Consider the following 17,404-nt stretch of genomic DNA (forward strand, 5'->3'; position numbering starts at 1 on the left):
ATNTATATATTTTTTTTGTAAACAAATATATATATATATATATTCAAATGAGTTCATATTTTTCAAACTGAGTATAATTATATATATATGTATATATATATATTTCACATTTTAAATTTAAGCATGAGTAATGAAAAAATGGCTTAAAAACATCTTTTTATAGAATAAAAACAAAATAATATAGTGTCATTGGATATGAAAGGATAAGATTGTATTTTTACCTAAAAATAACATAACATGATTTTTTTATTTGATGATGTGGATAGGTGATTTGACATGTCACCTAGGATTAAAGCCATAAATGCTAGGCCTTATTAAGGCCCTCTAACACATTTGGCTTGGTTATGTACCCATGTTGGTTAATATAAATAAAGTTTCATTAATTACCCAAAAAAAAGAGAGAAAATCCTTTAAAAAAAAACAGAGAGAGAGAAAAGTTCAGCTATGATCACGTCAAGGTAGACAAACCGATTATATTATACTAGCCTCTTAACACACGCGTTAATTTGTTTTTTCTATTTTATATTTTTGTTGAATATTTATAAAATATTAATTATGTTATTATTTTTTATTTTTTGGATACACGTTGTGGATTTTGCTTTTCTTTTTATTTTTATTTTTTTATTTATCAAGTTACTATTATGACCTTTACACTTAAATTTGCAGTTAAATGAAAGATAATTTAGGTAGTTTAAAATATATATTTTTTTGATCAAAAGGTCATTCGATTTAAATCAGAGCAAGCAGTACAAAGACGACGTACCTCAGTGAGGTTGTCAGAAAACATCGTCTTGCAGAATTGCAAGTCCTATACTAGCTAAAACATAAGCTTTGAAATCCTAAGTACACCTATCTTGTAACGATGAATCATGATTTTACAAGTAAACTAGGATCTGAAGAAAACTATCAAATACTCTACGAATGCAAACTAGTTTACCTGGACCAAACTAATATTAAATTAGGGGCCCAAGCCCAACTGCATCCACCAAGTCCCATTCAAGGGAAACCCGAGCTGATCCAAACCAGGCCCAAACGAGCCCAATTGCTAAAGAAGCCAAGACTGATGCCCTAGCAGCCATCATCCCTCTGCTGCCATCGTCAGCCCTAATTGGCAACGCTGTCATAGCTAATCCCGGAATCAAGTTAAAACCTAGCTAATCCAAGCCCAGCCCATTCAAGCAAGGAGCTGTTACCCTAGCCGCCGTCTTACCGACGTCATCACCAACAGAGACGAACGTCGCCGTTATAGCCAAACTGGAGCCTCCTCCTTCATCAAGATCTCATCGATCTCAACTGTTTCACCACCACCATCAACACCATCACCACTACCATGAGCAAAAGGAGAGCGATCAAAGCTTGTATTAGATGAGGGCTGGGGTTCCAACCCGCCATCCCCACCATAAAAAACTCCCATCCCACCCTTATCAAAACAAACAAAGTGAGGGGAAAGACACCTCAAGCCGATTGAGATTGCCATGTCGCCACCATCACCATGGCCGTCGTTTCCATCCCCATTGTCGAAGGTCACCACAGATCCACCAGAGATCATATCCGAACAAAGAAAGACTCCACTAAAGCCATCAAATAGGAAAGCTAACGCGGAGAGGATTAGCAGGGTAAAAAAGCCTGCTTTGGTTTCCATTGAAAAACAATGAAAAGGTTTGGTCCGGCTCGAAACCTTAACATATAGGTAGTTTAAAAATTTAACCGTAGATAAAATCAAAAAAATCTTCTAGCTTTATTAATAGCAGATAGTAGATTACAGGCTTTGCTCCATTTTTTTTTGTTGGATTGAATATTGAGTTAAAAATCGGCTTATATATCTTACGACACAAGCTAAACGAGCTAAAAATGAACCGAATACGAATCATACACGATCTATGATCAGTTCTATCTACAGCTTTTTAAGTTTTAACTTTATTTTTCTGATACTATCACTTTTTTGGTTGGGCCGGGTTTAATCCTTCTACCCGTCGGGCCTGTTATTTGTAAGTACATAAACGACGTCGTTACTAATTCCCCAACAAACTACTATCTTCTTCTCCGGTGTTCACGTTTCCTTTCTCTTCGTCTCAACTTCTCAACTCCCCACACACTCTCTCCATTCTCTCTTTCTCCGATGGAGATGGACTCCCTCCCCAACGGCACCTCCGCCCCGCCGAGCCCAGGCCCAAGCCCAAGCCCAAGCCCAAGCCCAGCCGCCGCGCCTCCGCCGTCCTCAAAGCTCAACCACCTCTCCGACTCCTTGAAGCTCGAGCACCAGTTCCTCCGCGTCCCCTTCGAGCACTACAAGAAGACGATCCGCGCCAACCACCGCGTCGCCGAGAAGGAGATGTCCGCCGTCATCCACGGCGTCAACGAAGCCGCCGACCGCGACGACATGCTCTGCGACGACGCCGTTTCTCACCTCAACTCCCTCGTCTCCAGGCTCCAAGGCCTCAAACGAAAGGTAACAACGAAATCGCAATTCAATCAATTAGAGTGATCTGGAGTATTTGAATCGTCGAAATTCGAGCTAATTGGTGATCCGGAGTATTTGATTCTAGCTAATTTTGGATTAGTTGTTTATGATTGGATTTGCGAAACTGTGTGTGGTGATTGATGTGGTTTGGTTGATTGGTGAAGCTGGAGGAGGGGAGCAAGACTGAGAACTTACAGGCGCAGCGGTGCCGGGCGAGGCTGGATCATTTGGAATCAGCAGATGTGGAGAATTTATCAGAATGGAACAATGTGCGGTTGAACCGGATCCTTGTGGACTATATGTTGAGGATGTCTTATTACGACACTGCGGCGAAGTTGGCTGAAAGCCAAAATATTCAGGTAGTTTTCGCTTTCTGGTCTTGGATTAGCTAGCATTATGTAATATTGTGGTTCTTAATGCTATGGTTTTGGAGTTGTTCTCTCTGGTATTTGTTACTAATGCTAGGCCTATTCTCTGAAATTAAGCTTGGATAATGGTGTTTCTTTGTAATTCGCAAAGTTATATAAGTGGAGAAACTAGCTTGTCGATAGAAACAGGTTGGGTCGTTCCTTTAGTATAAGAGTTGAAAGAGTAAAGACAAATAGAAATAAGTAATGGATAATGGATTCCAGTTTCTCTCGTTGGAAGACTGCCAGGGTTCATTGGCATGTTACAATCTCTTTGCTTTTAAGTACAATGCTGATTCTTCCCATACTTTCGGACTGCAATATGATTAGTGTTTCTTCTGTCCCAGGATCTTGTTGATATCGATGTATTTCAAGAAGCCAGAAAGGTTATTGAAGCTCTCCAGAATAAGGATGTAGGCCCTGCCCTAGCTTGGTGTGCAGAGAACAAGTCAAGGTTAAAGAAATCCAAGGTATGCTTTCTCCTTTTCTTTTGTCTGTTAGTGGGAAGACCTTGCTTTCATTGCGATGGTTAGATGAATTTCTTTGTACAATTATTTGTTGTATTGCCTGTGTACAAAATATTTATTCTCTATATAATCTAAAGCTGCAATTCTTCTGTGGCATCTCTTGCCACTTCACTCATCTTAAAATTTTACTTGCTTTTATTCTCACAGTATGGGGTATGTGTTTTAGTTACACATATCTCTTGCACGTGTCCTACATACTTGAACTACATGATAGGAGATCAAAGTAAATGGAAAAAAGGCTTCTTTCATGGATGCTTAATCATTCTTGCCCTATGCTGTCTAAGGTCCACCATAGTGATAACTGAACTGCTTCCACAGCATGTTGACTCTACCTGATTTCTGACAGTTGCTCATGAAGTTATATTTGATATGATTGCATGTCTAGATTCTGGAATACAGCCTAGTTATTACTCTCTGGCGCTAAGAAAGTGATGGTGCCTTTCTTTTCTTGAGAGGGCAGTGGGCGGTTCGCTTCTGCTAGTTATTGCAATTCTATATATTTAAGCCAGATAAAATGGCATATCTGTTCTCTTACTCCGTTCTTGAACTCCATTTAACAAGACACATAGGGACTAGTTACTACTTTGATACCTGCAGCTGTACTGTACTAAAATTTGGCTATTTGTCTAATACTGCATCTTCTATTGATGGCAGAGCAAATTGGAGTTTCAGCTAAGAATTCAAGAGTTTATAGAGTTGGTACGAGCTGAAAATAACTTGCGAGCTATCACATATGCCCAGAAATACCTTGCACCATGGGGTACTATGTATATGAAAGAATTGCAGCGGGTCTTTGTAACAGTTGCTTATAAGAGTACTACTGAATGTGCTACATACAAGGTGATTCTTTTCTCTAGTTCAGGAAGCTCCTTTCTCTTTGGTTGTCTGCTCCTAAGATATGGGATTGATTTTCTCTTTGGTTGGTTATGCTATCCAGGTATTATTTGAACCAAAACAATGGGATTACCTGGTTGACCAATTCAAACAGGAATTCTGCAAGTTATATGGCATGACGCTTGAGCCTCTGCTGAATATTTATCTGCAAGCAGGACTCTCTGCTCTGAAAACACCGTATCCATTTACTGATTTTATCTGATTTTTATATTGTTGTCCTCATATAGATGTAATCAGTGGGATAGAAGGCTTGCAGGATAGTCCAATTAGAATGGTGGAACTGAAATTTCATAGTGTGCATAATGTGATTAAAATGGATAACAATTTTGGGATTATCGGAAAAAAAAAAAAACACTCAGTTCCCTAATTATCACATGTTGAGAGGCAATTTTTTGTGGTTTTCAAGTACATGGATTGAGGGAACGTTTTCACAATGCACATTGTAAATCATTTTTATGTCGATATAGTTTCACTTTCCATTAGGAGTTGTAAGTTATAATCCCTACTGTCACAAAAGTGGCTTCTTCCTTTGGCATTTGATTACATCTGATTCACCTTTATATACATGTGGTCATTACATTAGAGCTGCATCTTGTATCCCGATTTGTTGTATTGCCTTGACCTATTCCAGATACTGTTATGAAGATGATTGCACCAAGGAGGATCCATTGTCACAGGAAGGTTTCCGTAAGCTAGCCATGCCATTACCTTATTCTAAGCAGCATCACTCGAAGCTTGTTTGCTATATAACTAAGGAACTGATGGACACGGAAAATCCACCACAAGTTCTGCCAAACGGCTATGTCTACAGCACTAAGGTTCACATGCGTTCATTTGTGCCATTGGTAATTAAGTGATTAGCCATTGAGTGTTCGATTCTCATTTTAAGTTTATGTTTTGTAGGCTCTAGAAGAAATGGCCAAGAAATATAACGGGAAGATTACTTGTCCAAGGACAGGTTTGGTCTGCAACTACACAGATCTGGTGAAGGCATATATATCATGAATCTACATATCTATTCATGTTTTATGATCCTGGCTTTATGTCTGCATGTGCTCTATGTACATAAATCCTTTCCTTTTTATTAAACTCTTAAAGTACCACATTCTGGTACGATGAATCTCCCTGCGCTGTTATTCTCATGATGCCTCAACTTGGTGTTACTCTGGGTAACTTGAAACATGTATATAAGCAAGTTACTCTATACAACCATTTTACTTCCACTCAGTTTAACAAATTGTACCGAAACATATTCTATTCACTTATATTAATTTTATTTGATCGAACTACAATGAATGGGATGGTAGTTCAATTACTACGTAGGAAAAGCTGATCATCATGCATGTTATCTGGGTTTCTGGATCAACCATATACATGTACTATTGCTTACTAGTGTGCTGCAACTCTTTTTGATGGAAGAAATATAAATAACAAACGACTCCAGACCTCTTTGTAAGTTGAAATTAGATTAGATGGCACCGCCCAAGGTCAGTTTCTTCTTGTTAACTCTTTTGGAGTGAAATTTAACTGGCCTAGCGGAGTGAGTGGTTGCAGTTGAACTCGGAGGTGGAAATAGCACCGCCGGAAATTGAACACTGGACATTGTCGAATTTATCCAGTTGGTGGCAATTTTCTGCCCTTTGGCGCAATGGCCGGCCAAGGTGCAGATGAAATAAAATGTGCCGGGTCGAACAATGTTAACATTAGTTGGCTTGTCTGATTGCAATATCGGATGTGTAGTGTTGCAACTGTCGAAATCCTCCTTTGTCACCCAAGCCTGGTCTTGTTCTCCTGATGGAAAATCAAATGCTGCACAAGAAAGGAAACAGTCGACATATATGAGAAACATGCATGTTGCTTAGTTAGAGATGTAACTGGCTAGTAATAGTGTGAGACTCACTTATACTATCAACATAGATTTGTAAGGTATGCTCGGCCACCCAGGCCTCATATGTGGCAGCTCCACCAGAACTCCAGAAGGAATAGACCAAGCCAATTCGTACTCTTCAGCTTCTATTGTATGTAACATTGCTGCCAATGCTATAACAGCAACCAAAACCTTCATGGCTTTCCCCATCCCAGATTATCTAATCAGTTAGCTGATGCACTGTCCTTAATTGTGTTACTGTGTAGGAAATTGGTAATGAGGCATTGAGGACTGAATGTGGTGCCAGCTGACTTTATAGAGGGAGAGGGCTCTCGGATTTGAGGAAAGCAGGCGGCCGAGTGGCTATCGCAACCTCTCGGATATTAGGGATGCAAGCGGCTGAGTTGCTTCCGCCAAGTTTCACAAAGAACTATGTTACTGCATTGTGTTTGACACCCTGAAATTGCATGCTAGCTGTGGTGCTGTAGATGCCAGTTTTTAATTCATACATAAGTACATAACAAGGGGTTGATTATGTCCACATTAAGTCTGTTATTAACGATTCTGAACATTTCATGTAGGTTAATTAAGTACTTGCTTTAGTACAATATAGTACTACGAATAATCCCCAAGGCCAGAAATTAATACATTTTCATGTGGGAAAGGAAGGTGGGAATGCTCTGGACGAAAGTAAACCTCTTTGTAAATCATTTAGATATAGCTAAAAGAATTTTAATGTGCAACAAATATATGGCTTAAAGTTAACTAATTTGAAATTTAAATTATTTTGTGCAGATGTGTCTTGGATGCATGGTAAATTGTTATTTACTTATTTTCATGAAGAATTTAAGTTTCCAAAAATCAGTTGAGAGTTTCTGAAATGTTCAGAATCTCACCGTAAACCATAGACTGATGGTTTTCTTACGAGTGCAAGAAAACAGTACGTAGATCTGACTTTCGAGATTAAATACACGATTTTAAGTTGTTGTAAATTTTAGCAGTTGAACTTGATACACATAATTGAAATTTTCTCTCTCTCTTATAGTCTCCTAAAAAGATGTCCTTCAAGTGATCGAGCTAATTCATAACTGCTATCTGGTATCCCAAAGGCTAAAAACAATGTCCAGCTACTAACAAATAAGCAGATGTTGGACTAAGAGAACAAATTCTATTTTACCCAGAAGTGCTAGCAATCTTTTTTCCCAGTAGTATATATGAAAATGACTAAAACTGGTCTTGGCATTGCCTATATTTTGGTTAAAGTAACAAGCATGCACACATTTTTCATGAAAATTTTCTTCTAACGTTTTGAGATCTTTAATTATATGATTGATAACATAATGTCACACCTTCTTGGAAGAGATCCCAATGTTGCAAATACTTGAAAATACCATAGGATCGAATTAAGTCGGTCACCTTTTGGCTTTTACTCTCACAGAAAGGATTCACAGATTAAACTAGTAAAATTGACTCAAAACTGATAATAAATTTATTAACAGTGCGTTAAGTAGAAATGAATTTGATCGTAATTCGATCATAATCTTATATTTGGTTTCTGGATCATATAGAGACCACAGATATGGTAATACAAACAATCACTACTCATGGCTTCTTGATTTATTGCTAGCTAGCAAGGATTTAAGACACACGGTTTGAATTAGCTAGCTAGATCATTTCAGGCCAAACCTTCCTAGTTACCCATCTTTCTGGATACAAACATGAACGGCCGGGACTGCATAGACTGATGAAAAAGATTCGAACTCATTGTGCATGGATCACTTTAACGCTTTGCATTATATCGCCAACCAAAACAGTACGTGTATTGAATCGCGGACAAATGTAGCTTCTATAGTTTTCTCCATGCGAGAGGTCATACATACATCCCATTATATGGAAAATCTGTCGGGTCCGAGAATAACAAGTACCTTTGCATTTCGCTTCTACAAGAACTCGTATCATTTTCTGGTAAGCGCGCAAATGACACTCAAATTAATCCGGATACTATACTCAAACCTGAGTGTATATCTTCAATCAAAAACATCTAGCGGAGTGGATTCAGTGCACCATGGTGCACTGGAACCGGCTAACATAGACTACGGGAGAACCACGTCAGCATGTCCAGTGGTCCTCCTTGACCAATATAAAATCGACACATGGTTATTTTTAAAACAACTCATATCAAGATATATCTAGTCATTAATTTAATATTTTGCTGCTTTCATTGTTATTGTTTCTTAAACCTAAACACCAAATGTCCAAATCCTCTTCATCGAAAAGAAAAAAAAACACCGAGTCCTCTTCTTGTAAATCCACTCCTCTTGTTCATCGAAAAAAAAAAATCATTGAGTCATACAAATCCATAACAATAGTTGCTCAATTGTATAATCCATATTCCATAACCAATGAATTCACTCAAGATTACTATGCTTGCTTGCGTACTTGAGTTTGGCACTGATGTCATTCACCAGTAATCTTGAATTCACTCAAGATTGCTATGTATTCTGAATTACGAAGGAACTTGCACTTTCGTTCAAATATTTGATACTCATGGCCATTTAATTTATTTCTTCACCACCTCATCGTCATCATCATGAGTAAAAATATTTGATTAACTTGGTTTTTTTTTCTTTTCGATAAAGAGGAGTGGATTTACAGGACTCTCTGTTTTTAATTTCAATGAAGAGCACTCGGTATTTTATTTTTTATTTTTGATGAAGAAGATTTGGTTTAAGTAATAATAACAATATATGAAAGCAGCAAAGTATTAAATTAATGACTAAATATATTTTAATATGGGTTGTTTTAAAAATAACCATGTGTCGACTTTATATTGGTCAAGGAGGACCATTAGACATGCTGACGTGGTCCTCCCGTAGTACAGAAAAATTTCTTGTGTTAATGAAGTTCATTAAGGAAATAAATTAAAAATAAATTAGATAATTGTTCCTGGTTTGAACCAGGCAGGCAGGCACCCAATAAAAATCCTTGCACCTATGGACTTTCCATTATTTGTCTGCATCTCTAAGCAAGGTAAATTTGATCAATTAAATATTAACATTTATGAGTTTTACTGTGTTGACCATTATTCATTTTTTTAATACTCTTAACGGCGTCAATATCGGTGTTAGTGCTATGTAAAAGCTAGATCTAATGAACGGTTGAGATTAAATTTTAACACTTGGTTCACTTGAACGTTGGTGCATACAAGAACTTTCGAACATCTAGATGCATAAAAAGACCGAAAGAGCTATAATAGAATTAAGGTGATGAAGTAGGATGATGATTCTACTGCATGGTAGCTAGCTAGTATGGCGATCGATGGACGTAAATCTATCTGGTGATGTCTCAGTTAATAGACAGACAGTTTCTTCAATAATAGGTAATGACCCCAATCAAATTAGGAGTTCAAATAATATTACTCATCAAAGCATTGCATAACAAGAGCTAGAAGTACTCGATCGGACATGGAAACTTGCGATGAGGATGAGAAGAGATCTGTTGCTTGGGTGAGTGGGATTTTGGCCAACTGATTGAAAAAACGAGCATTTCTTATCTTTTTCAAATGATATCATCCATACATTTTTGTCCTGCTTTTCTGGAAAAAGTTGAAGCACTATATACCAATCACCAAGAAATTAAAAAGATTGTTCAAAAGAAAAAGTAGTCTCATTTGTCTCAAATGATTCGAATAATTGAAAGAAGAATGGTATTGGAACTAATTAATACCACTCGCCGCCCACAGGAAGGATTGTCCAGCAAAAGAAAATGTAGTGTCAAATAATTCAAGTACTCGAAGAATGTGGAACTAATAAAAACACTAAAGCATTCATACTTTCCCGTATGTAGGATTCGTACTTTCAACAATATTGTGATCATACAATATATATTGCATGCTGATGAACACTAAAGCATATACGATTATACACTCCCGTTCACAGGGTCACTAGCTAACCATGGATGATTTACATGAAATCAACGCCTATTGCTATGGTGGGTAAATCAGTGTAAATGAGCTCTCTTTCTAAACTGCATATGCAGTCGTAGGCTGATTCATACAGACCCTAAACACACAATATCGCTATCGAAAAACAATCAATCTACTCATGTAATTAAGGACAATTATGTTTCTAGATGTTTTTTTTTGGCAGTAAAATGTATCCAAATGTTGAAGGATATGATTAATATGAACTCAATTATGCCCCTCCCGCCCAATCGTGGACCCAAAGGCACAGTAAGTCTTCCAAGTCAATCACAAACTTCCAAGCATATAAACTTTGTAAAAGGAATTGTTACGTCAACTTTATCAAATGTGGGTACCCTCGAATCCTCGATCCTTTAGGTGGGTAGCAATTATATCCAATATTGTTCTGGATTATCAAGGTCAATAATGAACCACACATTCAAGTTGCTTCCAGCCTTGTTCTGTATCTTCACTCAGCAAATTTGAAAGAAGATTCGTCCACCATTTTTGATATATTTTACGTTCCATCTTCTCATCAACAAGTTGGATCGAGTTACCATTTTCATAGTTCAGTTTTCTTATTAAGTTGGAGTTATTATGTCTAACCGCGAATCAGTGACCTTAGTTGTGGAGCACCCGAAAGCTGAGAGGTTGGTTTCTTAATCTTGCCACTCCATCTACTTTTTCATTATTCCGGCCTATGTGTTTTTCTTAGATTTCATGATCATCTGGCTTAGCTAGCTCTAAGACTAAGACATCACTCCAGATGCATGATATATGTTCTTTTACTCTGGGATCCGACAAAGATTAAGTTAATTCAAGACACAGAACTATTAAACATGATAATGAACAGTACTGGCCGGAAACTAATCACGGTTGATACAATTATTGTGTTTTAGCTTGTTTGCAAATTTCAAAACGCTTTGTGATCTGTCCTCTTTTCTTGCCCAGTGATTCGGATTCAAATTCTGAGGTTTCCAGAGAAGTCCATATATCAAGTAAAAAATGGCAAGCGGTTGCAAAATTTCTTGGCTTTTACTGGATTTTCACAAAGTGGAAGGAAATATTCTTCAGTTCATGTGTGTTTGCTGTTTTACTGGATCCTTTGTTCCTCTACATTCCGATAATGAACTATGATATGAAGTGTTTGCAATTCGACGGAAACCTGAAGACGGCAACTCTCATCTTACGATCAATTACAGATCTCTTTTACATAATGGACATCATTGTTCAAATTCATAGATACAAGGACTACTCCTCTCTGTTTCCAACAATAGCAAAGACGATTGGGAGGTCCTACATCATGATTGACATTTTAGCTATCCTTCCCTTTCCTCAGGTAAGTTAATTAACAGAATATAACCCTTTTTGGAGTATGTAAAATTGATTAAAACACCAATATTTGCTATATGTACCCACTGGTTGGCGTTTAACTGTGAGTGCTTGTGTTCCAGGTAGTATTTCTCACTTTGTCTTCGAAAACGAGGGCTTCGAGATCTTTGAGTACGAGGAAGCTTCTTATGAACTTTTGTCTTCTGATACAATATGTGCCACGGGTTCTTCGCATTTACTTGCTGTGTAAGGAACCTAGAAAATCTCCCAAGGCCACAGAGACTGCAATATGGGTAAAAGGAGTACTAAATTTCTTCATGTATATCCTTGCTAGCCATGTAAGTTTTTATATTTTCATAATCTAGTTTTCTAAACTTCTTCATATTACATCACACTTCATTTACATATTGATCGATTCCTTAGGTTATTGGAGCCGTATGGTATTTTTTCGCTGTCCAAAGAATGCTAGATTGCTGGCAATATGCCTGTCGAAATGAAAGTGGATGCGACACTAGTACTTTTGGCTGTCATGAACATCGTACAGTTAGAAATATCAAATTCCTGAATGATATTTGCCCCATAGATCCGCCAGAAGCAAAGCTCTTTGATTTTGGTATATATCTCAGTATTCTTCAGTCTAGTATACCGAGATCAACCAATTTCCAACAAAAAGTCTCCAACTGTTTTTGTTGGGGCCTCCGCAATTTGAGGTCTGCATATACATATTTACTTTATATATAGGACATTTCAGGTCTGCATAGTGCATAATTGTATCTAATATTGTCGGAATATATTTTGCAGTTCTCTTGGTTCAAATCTCCAGCCCAGTACTAATACAACGGAGAACCTGTTTGTGGCATTTGTTTCTATAATCGGCTTGCTACTATTTATATATCTTATCGGAAATTTGCAGGTTGGTAATCTGGCACAAGCTTTGAAGATTTTGATTCCATGAAATTCTTTCTACCTAGCTAAATATATATATGTTGGTGAGTTGGAACTATAATTGATGATGAGCTTATTATCGACCTTACATACTTTGTTGTGGCATAGACCTATTTGCAGCTAGACACTGCAAGAATAGAGGCGCATAGACACAAGATGAAAGTCGAAGGGAAGCTGGAAAAGATTGATACTGAGATAGAATTGTGGTTATCTAAAAATGGCATTCCTAAAAGGAAAATGAAGGATATAAAGTCGAAGATCATGTTAAAAGTACGACAAGAACTTGAAGAAAACAGGGATGTTGATGTGGATCAAGATCTCATCTCAATTCTTCCTTTGAAACTTCAAAACCGTATCAAAAGTTGTATGCCGTTCACTAGGCTGAAGCAGGTAAACTAATTAATTAGTTAGCTCCTCCACAACCACGACTCAGTTAAGTTAATCCACATTTTAAATATGGGTTAACCTCAGATGTATGTAAATTTCTGTACGTACTAATTCTCCGAAATTTGTCTTAGCTGCGGCGTATGGTTAGATTTTAAGATTTCGGATCACGTACCCTTCATATTAAGGAGTGATTCTTATGTAGTATATATTTTTACAAAGGGTATGATCGAAAATCTAAAAATTTAACCAGCTTTTTGTTGCCTCAACTTATAGCAGTGATATGTGGTAAATCGCAGGTGCCACTGCTTCAGAAAATGGATGAACGAATACTGAAAGCAATTTGTCGGGAACTCACGCCAGTGATGTATACTAACAACAATATCATTGTTCGAGAGAATGCACCACTTCAAGTTATGCTCTTCATCGTGGACGGAGTTGTAGTTACTGAAAAGAATTTTAGTAAATTGGAACTGCGTGCAGGAGATATATATGGAGAGAAACTTCTAGTTTGGCCATCATTGACATCCTTTCCTGATAAATTACCCCCAGCAGCTGATTCCGCAAGGGCAGTTGGTGATGTAGAAGCACTTGTTCTCAGGTTTGAAGACATGGAGATTTTAGGCTCTAAATTGAGGAGGTATTTCAGGAAGTACAGCAAGTACTGCACACTCGAAGAACAACTGACTAAAATTCATGTTGGACGTTTTGAGGAAGCACTGAAAATCTTTACGACACAAGAACTTAAAAAGGCCACAAACAATTTTGATCATAGCCGAATCATTGGTGAAGGAGGCTATGGAGAAGTTTACAAGGGAATACTGCCAGATAGAACAGAAGTTGCAATAAAAAGGTTCAAACGTTCTGTACATCAGAGCGAGAAATTTGTTCAAGAAGTGACTGCTCTTTCAAAGGTCAGCCACAGACATGTCGTGAGACTCTTAGGTTATTGTATAGAGACAGAAAGTCCTTCACTGATTCTCGAGTACATTCCCAATGGCAGTCTGTATGAGCACATACATGATAAAAGCAGAGGACCAACACTGTCATTCAAAGTACGAATGAGGATAGCAGCTGAAACCGCTGGAGCACTAGCATACATGCACTCCTTGCCCGTGTCTATCATACATGGTGATGTGAAATCAGCAAATATACTATTAGATGATAACTACTCTGCGAAAGTGATGGATTTTGGAACTTCACAAGGTCATCCTGACAACTTCACACACATTACGACTAATGTTTGCGGGACATTCGGCTATTTAGACCCCGAGTATTTTATGAGATGCACAATAACTGAAAGGAGTGATGTCTACAGTTTTGGGGTTGTCCTGGCGGAACTACTAACAAGCAGAAAGGCAGTTTCTCGTGATAGGCCAGAAAGAGAGGTTCACCTTGCAGAGTTCCTGAAGTTTACAGCGAGAGAGGGTCACTTGGATCAAATATTTGATCATGAAATTGTCACTGGGGGGAATATTAGGGCCGCGAGAAAAGTTGCCCATCTTGCATGTAGATGTTTACAGATGAACGGGGTGGATAGGCCTTCAATGAAAGAAGTAGCCACTGAGCTCGAGCTATTCTTGGAATGTATTGAGAACCATCCAGAAGAGGAGGAGGAGGAGGAGGATCAGCTGGAAAGCACGCCTAGTATCTCTCGTACTAGTACATTTCCCATAGAGCATGATGACTACATGCTTCGGTTGGATGCAGCAGATGTTAACACCGATATTGATGATGAATCTGATGATGATGATGATTCATCTCATTCATGGGTTCGATGATTTATTTATTAAGGAATTTGCTCTGTCCTGTCTAATATTTCATGCCGCGCCGCTGTTTTGCATATGAAGCCTGCAGATGAATTAAACATCTGAATTCCCTACCATTATTAATTCTCGAGTTAATTAACGAAAAGGAGCTAATTGACAGAACCACGGACTGACGGACATGTCCTGTCCAATGGTTAGGCCAACACTCTATACTACCGGTTTTGCAAGAATTAGATAATTAGAAGTTAAGAACGTGAGCTTGGCAAATGATATGTAAGAACGTATGGTGAAGGCCTACATGTACATATCTAAATAGGACATTTGAGTTATTTAAGAGAGCAGTTGATCACCATCTTAATTTCTGAATGTATGTATGGCTGTGTGAGCTTCTAATAACTCGATCATACGGTTAATTATTTGGCCAAAGTAATAGTTATATGGTCAATTAACATGAGTCTCGAGGATCTTGACTTCTTAATCAACTCAAAGTACAACCTCTCTAGTCGATCTAGAGATCTCTACTGTAGTAGGTTGGAGGAATCGATCATATGAATCTTTTATGTCTGAAACATAATTACCTATAAAAACGGAAACATAAAAGCAAAGTAAGAATCGTTTTTGTGGAGCATTTCTTTTCTTACGTTTCCTTTTCATAAAGAAAAGTCATTCATGACTTAGAAACCAAGCTATCCTGGCCCCGTTGCATATTATACCAAAATGCATCTTTACCTTTATTCCCATATCATGCTTGATTAAATACTGACATTTCAGCTCCATTGATATCAAATTGATTTCAAGAGTGAAGCTCTCTCTCCATCTCTGTCTTTGGAACCCTAACATTACACAAAAGGTCCGATCATCTTCTCTTGAAACCTAGAACACTATGCAACATGGTAGCGTGGCCGATCAGCTGTCCCCTGACCAGAAGTCAGAGTTCAAGGAGGCGTTCGGCCTTTTCGACAAGGACGGCGACGGCTCCATCACTACCAAAGAGCTCGGCACTGTGATGCGCTCACTTGGGCAGAACCCGACCGAAGAAGAGCTTCAAGATATGATCAACGAGGTTGATGCCGATGGAAGCGGTACCGTTGAATGCCAAGAGTTCCTTGAACTGATGGCCAAAAAGATCAAGGGCACTGATTCAGATGAGCAGCTCAAGGAAGCGTTCAGGGTGTTTGATAAGGACCAGAATGGCTTCATTTCTGCCGCCGAGCTCCGTCATGTCCTGACAAATCTCGGCGAGAAGCTGACGGATGAGGAGATCGGTGAGATGGTTCGGGAGGCTGATTTGGATAGAGATGGACAGATCAACTATGATGAGTTTGTGAAAGTTATGATGGCCAGGAGAGGACGAAGCCAGAGCAGTGGGCATGGTAGCATGAATTCTTCTTCAAGGGAACACAAGGGTACTAAGAACCGCCGTACTAAACAGCGTCTACGCCAATATGTTGCTGCATGTAGCATAATGTAATATATATATATATGCACATTAATGAAAATATATATGTATGTATATATATGTGTGTATATAGAGATATTATCAGGTCCAAATATCCTTATTTATTCAAAAGGTACGAATTTTTTTAATTGACCCATTTTTAGATCATATTTTCTCATCTTAACCATTCACATTGTAGGTATATATGAGTAGATCATCTCTACAAATTTTCAGCCAAATTGATAATCGTTAAGGTATCGAAACTATATGATTACAATGAACGAACCAAATCTATTCAACATGAACCGTTCGTGTGATTCACAATTTTGAATACCTTAATGATTATCAATTTGGCTAAAATTTTGTAGAGATGATCTACTTATATATACCTAAAAGATGAATGGTTGAGATGAGAAAATATGATCGAAAGTATGTCAATTAAGGAAATCCGTACCTTTTGAATAAATAAGGATGTCTATATCTGAAAATGTCTGATATAGAGATATATATAAAACGAAGCTTCACTCTGGATATGAACTGATATATACACACACATACACATACACATACACATACACATACACATACATACATATATCTTTCTATTGCTAATTTTTACATTATTATCCAAATTAAATGGGGAATCATCCTTAGTTGGTGAACAAAACTGCCAAAGTATCCAAAACATATACTAACAGCTTCACCAAATTCTTGAAATTCTCCAATTTGGAGAAGATTTTGGGTGTTTTGCTCCAACAGATTCTCTAAAACTTTTTCCAAAATGGGGAATGTGATGAAAGAGAAACCAAAATTCCCCAAATTTACAGCATTCTCCAAATTTTATAGAAAGATTTGGGGAATCATCTTAAAATCTCTAAAATAGAGAATCTGTTGGAGTTATAGAAGAAAAATTGCTTGGAGCATTGACTTTTGTTTCCCTATAATAGAGAAATTATGGAGAAGCTGTTGGAGATGCTCTAACTATTAATTAACTCTTTCTCAATGCATGATATCTATCTAATCCATTTTGATTTCTCACAAACATTTGCAAGGTACGTAGAATGACAATTTTTGTTGATGTTATGGAAATATTTATGGTCAATACTCCATATATAGTTGTTGACCAACAACTATTTTAAAAGATTTATTGAGCTCAATTTATGCTGATGTTTTGCATGGCATGGTTCAAGGTATACATATTTTTGGTTCCATAATCTCGATCTAAGCTATGTGATGACTACTTTTCTATCAATTTTTCAGACAACTCGATCCAAATCTCAGGCGCCATTTGTGCTGGCTGTTACGTGTGTTTTCATTTGGCATTAAGCTAGTTTTGTTCTCTCCTACGTCTACCAAACCTTTGGAATTACAGCATATGCAATCGACCAATACATACCGGGTGTGATCACACAAAGCTCT

The 17,404-nt window shown here is 37.8% G+C and overlaps 5 protein-coding genes across 5 annotated transcripts; 4 read left to right on the forward strand and 1 right to left on the reverse strand.

The window, feature by feature from the left end:
• Positions 1-2,095: 2,095 nt before the first annotated feature.
• LOC101314993 (macrophage erythroblast attacher-like) lies at positions 2,096-5,579 on the forward strand. The gene is made up of 7 exons (XM_004307395.1): positions 2,096-2,449; positions 2,626-2,820; positions 3,216-3,338; positions 4,050-4,235; positions 4,333-4,466; positions 4,921-5,107; positions 5,193-5,579. The coding sequence occupies exons 1-7, from the start codon at positions 2,120-2,122 to the stop codon at positions 5,292-5,294; spliced, it is 1,257 nt and encodes a 418-aa protein (XP_004307443.1). The 5' UTR covers positions 2,096-2,119; the 3' UTR covers positions 5,295-5,579.
• A 178-nt stretch (positions 5,580-5,757) lies between these two features.
• Positions 5,758-6,366, reverse strand: LOC101307445 (blue copper protein-like). Its single transcript, XM_004308773.1, has 2 exons — positions 6,222-6,366; positions 5,758-6,098 (listed from the first exon to the last, which is right to left on the reverse strand). The coding sequence occupies exons 1-2, from the start codon at positions 6,364-6,366 to the stop codon at positions 5,758-5,760; spliced, it is 486 nt and encodes a 161-aa protein (XP_004308821.1).
• A 4,355-nt stretch (positions 6,367-10,721) lies between these two features.
• On the forward strand, positions 10,722-12,404 carry LOC101307739 (cyclic nucleotide-gated ion channel 1-like). Its single transcript, XM_004308774.1, has 5 exons — positions 10,722-10,767; positions 11,069-11,456; positions 11,572-11,787; positions 11,873-12,159; positions 12,251-12,404. The coding sequence occupies exons 2-5, from the start codon at positions 11,244-11,246 to the stop codon at positions 12,402-12,404; spliced, it is 870 nt and encodes a 289-aa protein (XP_004308822.1). The 5' UTR covers positions 10,722-10,767; positions 11,069-11,243.
• Positions 12,405-12,589: 185 nt separating this feature from the next.
• LOC101315280 (wall-associated receptor kinase 3-like) lies at positions 12,590-14,680 on the forward strand. The gene is made up of 2 exons (XM_004307396.1): positions 12,590-12,784; positions 13,078-14,680. Exons 1-2 carry the CDS (start codon positions 12,632-12,634, stop codon positions 14,557-14,559), a joined length of 1,635 nt encoding a protein of 544 aa, XP_004307444.1. The 5' UTR covers positions 12,590-12,631; the 3' UTR covers positions 14,560-14,680.
• A 750-nt stretch (positions 14,681-15,430) lies between these two features.
• LOC101308034 (calmodulin-related protein-like) lies at positions 15,431-16,018 on the forward strand. The gene has a single exon (XM_004308775.1). It carries the CDS (start codon positions 15,431-15,433, stop codon positions 16,016-16,018), a length of 588 nt encoding a protein of 195 aa, XP_004308823.1.
• Positions 16,019-17,404: the final 1,386 nt, after the last annotated feature.

This window comes from Fragaria vesca, linkage group LG7 (assembly GCF_000184155.1).
Source record: "Fragaria vesca subsp. vesca linkage group LG7, FraVesHawaii_1.0, whole genome shotgun sequence".
Lineage (NCBI taxonomy): Eukaryota > Viridiplantae > Streptophyta > Magnoliopsida > Rosales > Rosaceae > Fragaria > Fragaria vesca.